This window comes from Haliotis asinina, chromosome 9 (genome assembly GCF_037392515.1).
Source record: "Haliotis asinina isolate JCU_RB_2024 chromosome 9, JCU_Hal_asi_v2, whole genome shotgun sequence".
Taxonomy (NCBI): Eukaryota; Metazoa; Mollusca; class Gastropoda; order Lepetellida; family Haliotidae; genus Haliotis; species Haliotis asinina.
In genome coordinates, this window is record NC_090288.1 from 47,383,023 (window position 1) to 47,393,980 (window position 10,958).

Here is a 10,958-nt window from a genome sequence, read left to right on the forward strand (position 1 = left end):
TCAACCTGAAATACAGACACCAAATTTAATTCAGATGTGAACAATAGTCTGATGGTGGCCATGTTGAAAATTGGAATCTAATCTCTAGATGAGATCAGTATTTCAAACTGATGTCGGTCAGTGATGCATTCGGTTATCAGAGTATCAGTCCTTGGTTAATCTCATAGAAAGATTACAAACATATGCAGGTTTAAAGGTTTATTTACACATTTACAATACAAATAACATCTGAGCACTGACCGTGTTAAATAAAGGATTAGCAGCAAACAAGTCAGCTCTCTTTAATCCAACATATTCATTGCACAGCAAATTGTATCTCATCATGTGAGCTGGACATGGAATTTATACACAATCACTTCCATTCAATTAGAGATTTATTAAGCTTTTGTAAGTTTAATACGTTTGCACACTGATAAATTCATTTTCTGTAAAAAAAAAATAAATACTGCTGAATTAACTGTTTCATAAAAAGCATGACGAGCACAACACAGTGGCAATTTGCCATCAGAAATGTACAACAGCTGTAATACCTCTCTCGATTCATGTAAAATATGAGTAATATAAAGTCACACATCCATGACAGTCACACATGGAGGTGATCAAGATGTCACTGAACACTGGAAAAGAAAAGAACTAAGTTTCACAGTTAAATGCAAACTATGGCACACACTATTGACATGCCACACCCAAATATGAAAAAAATTCCTTCAGGAACATTAACTGTACCAACATAACTTCTTTCATTCTACAAAAATAGAGATGCAAAAAAATCATAAATAAAATCAACATTTCCTTACTACTTGAAATATGACAACAATGGCCAGAAATGAAGATGCTGGTAATATCCAACATCACTGATTCATCACCTGTTCTCTAGTCAAAGATGACATATAAAGTATCAAAGGTAGATGATATCAGACTCCTCTATCAGGAAGTGCAAACGGTCAAGCACAACCATAACATGACAAACAGCAGTGTCTCTTGTTACGTTAACACTCTATGTTATAATGACTGTCATGTCATTTGTTTGCTATATTTTTATTCCTACAATCCTTTCTGAAGACATTTGAAATGATACAAAATCAGATTTTGGTACAATGGATCATGATAGTTGCTTTTCACAACAAACATTTCAAAATAATTTAAGACCCAGCAAATTAGTATAACCAGTAGAAAGGCAAGACATGATTACAGCTTATATTGGAAGCACTAGTTTCAGAACATCAGTGAAACAGAAACAAAATTCAGTAGTATGCAACACATGATAAATTACCATTATAGCACCATCATATTCACCACACAGACTCAAATCTCCAATTAACAAATTTCTTTTCCAAGTTTGTATTTATTTAAAGACTTCTGAAAAGGTTTCCACACCTGATTTTGAGAGTCTGAATGAAAATATTCTGCATATTTTTGTCTTTTCACAATAAAATAAAATAGACAAGACAAAGTAGAACATAAATTTTGAATGGCTCCGACTACTGCAATTATAATATTTGAAAACTAAATCTAATTAATTTGTTATGCCACAATATTGAATAAATAAAGTCCTAAAGATGGAGGTTAGCTGTAAAAAGAATGTCCTCCACTATTGTCTTTTGGCAAAGACTGCTTACATTCATCATTCCCTTCATAAACATTTAAGCATCTGATGCAGGAACTATTAATTTTTCAAAACCTTGCAAGAGCCCTCCTTTCCTAAACACTAAAGCTGGAATATATTCTAGATATTTCAAAGTTGCTTTCCATTATTTTACAAACTAGTGACATCATAAAAAATGACTGACATCAAAAGATGTTCTAAAATGAAAATCACAACATTAATAAGATCCTTTGAATGATTCATGAAAGACAAACAGTTACAGAAGACCAACTTAGTTTGTGTTAATCTTCATGAGAATCCTTTGCTCTTTGATTCTTTTTACCTAAAACAGCTCGAGCAAGGATGCTATTTTTCTTGGTGATTTGTTCCAGTTGGCGGACTGTCCTTGAGAAGCTGTTCGGAGATTCCACACTGAGTGCTGGATTTGGACTGGCTGGGACAGGTTTCCGTGTCCGAAGATAGTATCTTGGCGCTTCAAAACTAGCTTCCTTGGAAAACATATGGCACAGGAACAATGCAGTTATGAACTTATAAAGAGAAAAATGGATCACTGAAATTAGGTATCAGCATCTTTCAAAGACTGCTTGTTTTAACGATGTACTCCATATATATATATATATATGTTCCAGATACATATATTTACATTAATGACCATGGACAAATCAACCGGCATCATGATCATTGATCTTCATCTGAGATGTATGTACATCCATCAACCAAAATTATAAACTTTAAGGTTCTAACAGAACATAGGGGCAGTGGGGTAGCCTAGCGGTTAAAATGTTCACTTGTCATGCTGAAGACCCAAGTCCGATTCTCCACATGGGTGCAATGTGTGAAGCCTGGTCCTGGTGTTCCTTGCCATGATATTGCTGGAATACTGCTATAAATCAGAAAATCCCATGTATTCCCATGTATTCATTCACTAAGTCATGAAGTCATAAAACTTTTAAAGGCCCCTACCCAATACAGCGGAGGAAAGTTTTACGCCACTTTTAGCAATATTCCAGCAACATCATAGCAGGGGAGACGAGAAGTGAGCTTCCCACATTGTAGTACCCATGTGGGGAATCGAACCCGGGTCTGCACGACAAGCAAATGTTTTAACATTTGGATACCCCTGGACCCCATATGCATCATGCCAAACAGAATTTTTAAGTTTTTGTGACACACATAACACTGCCTGAGTACTTGCACACTTTATATAGTCTAATAATTACCTTTGTTGGGGTTGATGATGCAGCTGCCTTTGCTGGTGAAACTTGGAGAAAAGAATTAAATAATACATTATTAACTGTTGTGTTTACAATGTCAATAAATGGGAACTTAATTGGAACCAACGGGTGTCAGGTTTCATTTGAAACAAACACTCAGTAACAAATGGAAATTGGCCAACACATGATGTTTATCTCCTAACTATTCCATCCTACCTAGTGATCAAATTTTACCAAGAATTCCAAATCAAATAAGTGCTACCAAAAATTTGGTAAATACAAAAATATAGCATTTATGAATTTAAATGCCAAGATCTTATAAACATGTATCATGCTGTAACATGAAGTGTCAGAGTATAACCATAGACCAGTGCTCACGATGGTTTTTCAAAGTAACAGGACATTGGGTCCTGTAAGTTTTGGATGTCTGTCTGGCCCACGGAAAATTCACAGGATCCACAGAATTAAGCTAAACAAACATTTCAGATTTAACATTTCTTATAACTGGCACTGAAATTATTAACATTATATGATAACAAACATAAGACTTATAAACAGCAAGTAAGTGTCACATGCCACAAATAACAACTTCACACAAAGACATTGTGAAATATTCAGTGGGCTGAATATATATTCACTGGGGCTGGCAGGTTGGTGACTTCTATCTGACCACTGGCGAATCTGCCAGATTTGTCAGAGGGTCAGACGCTATTCGTGAAAACTGATAGACATGAACTGTTACCATGGTTACCTGGATAGAATCCTGTCTTGACCCAGGTTGCAACTCGATCTGGCAGTTGTTTGATAGGGGTGGACTGGCGGAGATCTCGCAGCTCACTGTCCAGAGTAGACATCTGGGTGTTGGCGAGACTGTCGGTCATCACGGAGAAGTAGCTGTGTGACGACTCTGATTGGCTGCTGGACTGCAGGATGAAAGTGTGGTCGGAATCTTCATCCTCACTGCAGGTTGACCCGCTGGACACTGCGGAGTCAGAATCCAGCGTTGTGGCTGGATGAACATAACCATAAAATATAATCGTTGAATAACATTTAGATCTGATACACATAAAAGGGGGGAAATTCAATGATGTCAGGTTCTGTGAGGATCACAATGCTTAGGAGCATGTCCTTAATCCATCAGGCAAATTATTTTGATGGCTTATTGGCACACTCAGCAATATTCCTGCCATATGGTGGCGGCTTGTAAATAATCGAGTTTGGACCAGACAATCCAGTAATCAATATCATGAGCACCAATCTTCGAAATAGGAATTCAATGACATGTGTCAACGGAGTTAGCAGGTCTGTCACCTGAGAGAGTGAGTTTAGTTTCATGATGCACGCTGCAATATTTTTGCTATAAGGCAGCACTATGTAAATAATCAAATCTGGACCAGACAGTCTTGTGATCAACAGCATGAGCATTGATCTACGCATTTGAGAACAGATGACATGTGTCAACCAAGTCAGACAGCATGACCACCCAATCCCATTTAACGCCTGTAACAACATGCATGGGTTACAGAAGATCAATTCTTACCCAGATCTTCACGGGTAGCCTGTCAGCTAAATGAAAGCTAGGAAGTAGATAGCTGCATATGTACATGTGAGAACAACATAATTGATAAGATATGAAAGGTGGCTACCTAAGGAAAGCTGACATCCATTTTTTCCTCACACGAAAAATGTCAGGATTATGAGTCATGTCCTCCACCAGACAAAATGGCATGTCTTATTCTCGAGATCACCAGCAATCGCTGATCAATCAATTGATCAATTATTTAATCAGGTGCTCCAGCATTAGCTGTAACCATGGTAGTCTCCTGCTAAAGAAGTAACAGCTACTCACAGTCAGCTTCGACTCCCTCTTTACCATGGGTTATCATATGGTTAGAGTTGCTGTTTGATCCTGGCAATCAAAACATCCATTTAGAAGATAAACGTACGTGGTTCAGAATTTTTGGATTCTAGTGGGTATTTGATTCCTGGAGTGAGTGAGTGAGTAAGTGTATAGTTTCAGATATATTTATTCCACATACATATCAGTCTAAGTAAACTTAGTCTCGGTGTACTTCGTTACACTCCACCACTGAGTCTAACAAAACCTAGTAGAAAGTTGCGTCAGGTTACGTTTGAGCGACCAGTGACTATCCAATCAAACGTGAGACGATTAAATAGATTTAGCCAATCAGACAACGGCTATTATTTAGGGATCGGAGGGACTTTCAAAATATTCAGGTCACTGAAACAGATCTCTCCACAAACAAAACACTGCATATAACACAATTATTTTACCAGCAGTATATACGCTTTCGGGTTTCTGTTGACATGGTTACCACTAGCTAATATTTCCGCAAGATGACATCCTTGAATATTGGGAAATACACCATTTTCAGCGACTGTTTACTCACCGTTGTCATGGTTGTACATAAGCCGTGTGCATCACCCAGAAGCGAGCATAAGCTAAATACCATTCGGGATCGTTCGGGTACAAACCTTTTCAAGATAAAAAGTTCAAAACGCATGTGTGAATGTCCACTTTCACGATTTGGTAAGCTCTGTTCTGATTGGTCAATCTCAAAGGTTACCTGACGCGACCTCCCATAAGGTTTTGTTAGACCTGTGGAGTGTAACATAAAGTACTGAGACTAAGTTTACTTAGACTGAGATACATATATGTACACAAATGACACTTGGTGAATCAGTTGGCATCATGATCACTGATCCTCATCTGAGATGCATTCACTTCCACCAACCACATCAGAGAGCCTTAGAACCATTGTTTGTCTTGACTTTTAAGTATTAACCCCAAAAATAAACTTCAAAGTTCCAACAGAATATTGGGGCGGTAGTGAATTTACTTTTACACTGCGCAATAGTCCATTCATACGGCAGCGATCTGTATATAGTCAAGTCTGGACCAGACAATCCACTGTTCAACATCATGACCATCAATCTGCCTGATGTGCGAAACAAGTCAGCAAGAAAGACCACCCAATCCCGTTAGACACCTCTTACAACAAGCATTGGCTGTTTTGGAAATGGTATGCAATACACTGCATCGTTTGTACATACTTAATTACATCTCCCATTTCCCCTGTGCTTGTATATACTTCATTTAATCTGGCTTCCTGTACATCAACATATTTTCTGTACTGTACTGTTCACTATGATCATTATCCACCTGACGAAGGCGCAAGAACTAGCCCAGAAACAATGTGAAAATAAATCAAGCTGTTATCCATAGTATTTGTATTGCATAATTTTACTGTTGAATTATTTTCCTTGTTATTACAAGCAGTAATAGTTTACCTGATAACGTTCCCATGAGAGAGTGTCGGAGTTCAGAGTTCTGTCTCCGGATCTCCATCAGAAGCTGATTGTTGATGGTGTTCAGGTCCTTGAAGTTGTAGACCGAGAAGCAGAGGATGATGAACCCAATAAGGCCAGACAACCGCCGAACTAACCGCTGGCTACCATAGATCATCTCCTGGAGCAGGAAACATTATGTAAAGATTCTTTCCCAAATCAGACTGCCCACCATCAACTCTACAATAAAATGTTAAGAAGATGTCTAGCTACTGAAACAGACAGAAGTCAGCAAGCTTTCAACCCTGCAAAAGTCCATTTATTGGAACAACATAATGTAACAATACTTGACATGCTCTACTTAATATGTGCACTATTTTGACTGGTTTATGCCTTTTTAGCATCTTAGCTGCAGACCTGGAGCTAAGAATTAAATAAGCATCTAGTCACATCTCAGGGATCAAATTGTCATGGAACAGTAATTATTGAAATGGCAGTTGGCCATGAACAATGTTGGAACACTCGTTTGCATTGACAACCTTCTTCACAAGGTTTCCCTTGTCTGTGTTATTAAATCTACATTTCATAAGCACTACACGCTTGTTCTTAGTCATGCTTGGGTTTTTTTTAATGACTCCAGGAAATGTATGTTCCTAATATGCTAGTCCTCCTTTAAGATGTGAAATTTGCAAATGCACTTTGTACAGTCTGCCAAAAAACTCCAAGAGCTACCAGTTTTGTCTTTGTTTGTTTGTGCATTAACAAACATCACAGGAAAATGTGACAAATGATTCTAACCAATTATATTTGAGGGTCAATTGGTTGTAATGAACCAATCATCAAATATGAGAGTCAATTCCCAACACTAGTCAGCACATACCTCCTCATTCTCAAAGTCGTGAAAATATCTAAAAATGCCAGGCCTCATGGACACGATCATCTGTTCCACAACCATATTCCAAGTCATCAGTCCAAACAACCAGAACCTCGCACTGATCGTCCTTGCAGTTGACGTCAATAGATACGACACAAGAATCGACAGGGAATAGAACACAATGGAATAAAATCCTGAAAATTCTCCAAGAACCATGTGCTGTAGCTTAGCAACACGGTCAAACACGTCTGTGATGAGTACACGCTGTTCCTGTGTCGTCTCTTTGAAGTCTTTGAACATTTCATGAATGTCATCAGACGAGGCGGCAATAATGTTACTCAAATTTGAAGCCTTGTTCATGATCATTTCTTGATTTTTTATGCTCTCTTCCTGTTGTTTTAGTACTTCATTCTGCAGCTTGTAGGAATCTTCTAGTTTCGATGCTACCTGTGACGAACTGTCAGAAAGTCGACCAATTGTGTTCTCTGTTTCTTCATGCCATATTTGCGCCTGAAGGAAGTAGCACATATTTTGAGTGTGTGTGAAAAAAGTAGTAAACGAGCCTCTGTCAACATCCAGCATATTTCTTGCACATTCCTGAAATGGCTGATCTACGTCACACTCATACACATCCCGACCTTGAAATTCCAAGAAACAGTTGAGGTAGGCCAAGGACAGACGACCCTGCACTTCATCTGTGAGATGCTTGCAGCCATTTTGCATCGTTACCATGGCATCTTTCCAGCACGTGCCATATCGTGGCATTTCCGATCTGTGGACCATGAGTTCATATTCTTTGCGACCTTCGTCGTACCTTGATTTGTCCATGTGAAATTGATTGCTGGTCAAGCCATAGTCTATGAAGACAAGAGACAAACACATAAACACAACAGCAGTATCCATCTTCCTGTCTTGGTAATCACTTCATCCAAGGGTGTTCCTGACAGTCTGATGATGAAAAATAAGCAAGTTAAATAACAACCAATATATATTACATAAACTTATCGGACATATATCTCATGGAAGAGTCGAATGATTCTGTGTCCTGAAACATGTGTGCAATTTAGGAAATCGCTATGCTGATTGGACAGTTGAAGCCATATGAAGATAATGTCGTTCATAGATAATTACATCACAAATTGTGCAATGACAAAATGCACTGGAACATCTTGAATATTCCAGAAGAAAGCTATGTTTAACATGTCACTCTTTTGTATACTTCTGCCAGATGTGTTGGTATGTGACTTTACAATTGTGACACAGAGAATCATAATGTACGATGCTTTTTGGTTTAAGACAGCTGACAGCAAAGAGAAAGCCTTTTCAAAAATAAAAGGTTTTATTGTGAGATAACACTCAGGATTTCTGCTCTAATGTAATAGTGGTTAGATATTTGCAAGAATGACATTTATCACTGAACAGAATATTGTGGTGTACTGAATGTTCAATGAATTATTGTGTCATGGGTCCTGACCACAGATAAATTGGACAGAAGCATAGCCATTAAACAGCTGTTAATTGACTCCATCTCCTATTACAATTGCATCCTTACTATGCCTCAGTGCTTATTGTTGCTGAAACATACTGTCCGAAAACTAAATGCTTCCACAGATAAAAGAATTGAGGGATTTTAATAGGATTTATTGTTTAAAGAAACAAAGCCCACTAATGCCTAAAAATGCTTCAAAATGATATTATAAAATTATCCAAAACAGATCAAATATTTGTGGACTAATGATGCTTTCAGTATCTGAATACACAGCCTTATGGATAACACATCACTTATGAACACAAATATTGTCTCTGATATAATGCTGCCTTTTTTCAAACAGTGTCTTTTCTTGAATGACCTCTAGGTCCAGGCCCCCCTAAGTAATTGAAGGAATTACAGCAAATTTGAAGGAATTGCATCTCAAATGTAAACAAACGCAGCCCACTCGCGAAACAATTGCAGCGATATCGGTAGTTTAGCGGTAATAACAGAAACACATCGGCCCTATCGGAAGCAATGTCGGTAATACTGGAAACACGCTCGGCCATCTTCGGAGATTTTTCGGTCGCGAGCGGAAACTCACGCAGCAAAACATGGCGTCGTTGGAAGAAACACCCGTCTCGGTGAGTTGTGTTTTTAGTTCCTATTATTACATTTTTATACTTATCCATCTTTGACCACCCGTGTTGAATGCGTTTAGGTATGAGGTGTTGTCAGGACAATAGCTTATGTTTTTAGGAAAAGATTGTCACTGCAGAACAGTGTCACAAGTCATGCCCCTGGAGATTGTTTACAGCTGAACATCGAAGTCGTGCCGATGATTACAAACATCATGAACGTGCGCCATGAAGAAGTTTATGAGCCATAATTTTTCTTTCTATGAAGTGCAATTGACAAATTTAAACACATTTTACAAAAAAAAATGATGTTATATCTAGCGCACGTTCGTAATCATCGGCACGACTTCGATGTTCAGATGTAAACAACCTCCAGGGGCATGACTTGTGACACTCTTCTAGAGTGACTATCTTTTCCTAAAAGCATAAGCTACTGCCCCGACAACACCTCATACCTAAACGCATTCAGCACGGGTGGTCAAAGATGGATAAGTATAAAAATGTAATAATAGGAACTAAAAACACAACTCACCGAGACGGGTGTTTCTTCCAACGACGCCATGTTTTGCTGCGTGAGTTTCCGCTCGCGACCGAAAAATCTCCGAAGATGGCCGAGCGTGTTTCCAGTATTACCGACATTGCTTCCGATAGGGCCGATGTGTTTCTGTTATTACCGCTAAACTACCGATATCGCTGAAATTGTTTCGCGAGTGGGCTGCGTTTGTTTACATTTGAGATGCAATTCCTTCAAATTTGCTGTAATTCCTTCAATTACTTAGGGGGGCCTGTAGGTCCATTTACCAGTAGATAACTAATCTTTACAAAACCTATATGTTGAGGTGTATATCACAGGAGTTGGAATGGCAACTCGGGAACAAGCATTCTAAGTATGACTCATGTATCCACAGGACTACCACTTATATATTGTTTGAAGTCAATAACAAGAAGACTCCATGGTTAAACTACCAGAAACGAAAATTTCCATGTTTGCATTTCTCTCTAACCATGCAAACAATCGACATGAGATCTGGTAAGATTATCAATAAGTCACTTTCGGTGAAGCTATGGGAACATGTTCACAATGTTACAAATCTAAAAGATCATGTAGATTGTCTCATGTTTAAATAAAATTAAAATAGATGTCAGTATTAATAATGATATATCAGCTAACCTGCTTGAATGTGCATAGGTTTTCAGATGGTTAGAAATATTCATTTTTATCTTTCTTCTAAAATGAACGACTATAGAACTCTTCAATTTTAATAAGAACTTATGGAAAGGATTAGGCTGATATGCCAATTAATATTCTTCAATCAGAAATTAAGTCTAAGAGACACACTGAAATTGCATAACAGCTAATAATAGACAAGGGTGGGTTTTTTATTGCTTGATCTTATCTTACAAGATGGATAAAGCATCATGTTCCTTTTGGGCAAACAGATGAAGGCTAACTCTTCAGTAACCTATGGATTGCTTCTGCAATAAGTGACAAGATTAGTATAAGTCAACCATGAAAATTGAAAAATATAGCTTAAATTTAAAAACAAGTGTCAAAACCATCCCATTCAAGTGGCTTGTGTACCATTATCTTCAAGAATCTTGTCTATGGCGACGAAGTACCGGTAAGCAGTTCAGGTTTATGGACACAATCACTTTGAGTCCAACTTTGCTATTCAGTGCTTTCTTTTGCTCAGAGGCCACCTGCTGATACGTGGATGATCTCTTGTTTTGTTTTTCCGTCGAACTCTCTCCCTCTTGTTTTGGAAAGACCGCTTGCGACTGAAGACAAGTAATAACAACCAATCATATCAAAGTTATTTGGTTTCTGCGGTATTTTAGAAGTATG

At 38.1% G+C, this 10,958-nt stretch overlaps 1 protein-coding gene across 1 annotated transcript; it reads right to left on the reverse strand.

Annotated features, from left to right (window-relative positions):
- Positions 1–183: 183 nt before the first annotated feature.
- On the reverse strand, positions 184–10,912 carry LOC137296919 (uncharacterized). The gene is made up of 7 exons (XM_067828818.1): positions 10,695–10,912; positions 7,010–7,951; positions 6,133–6,310; positions 4,670–4,729; positions 3,572–3,829; positions 2,827–2,867; positions 184–2,094 (listed from the first exon to the last, which is right to left on the reverse strand). Exons 2-7 carry the CDS (start codon positions 7,904–7,906, stop codon positions 1,888–1,890), a joined length of 1,641 nt encoding a protein of 546 aa, XP_067684919.1. The 5' UTR covers positions 7,907–7,951; positions 10,695–10,912; the 3' UTR covers positions 184–1,887.
- Positions 10,913–10,958: the final 46 nt, after the last annotated feature.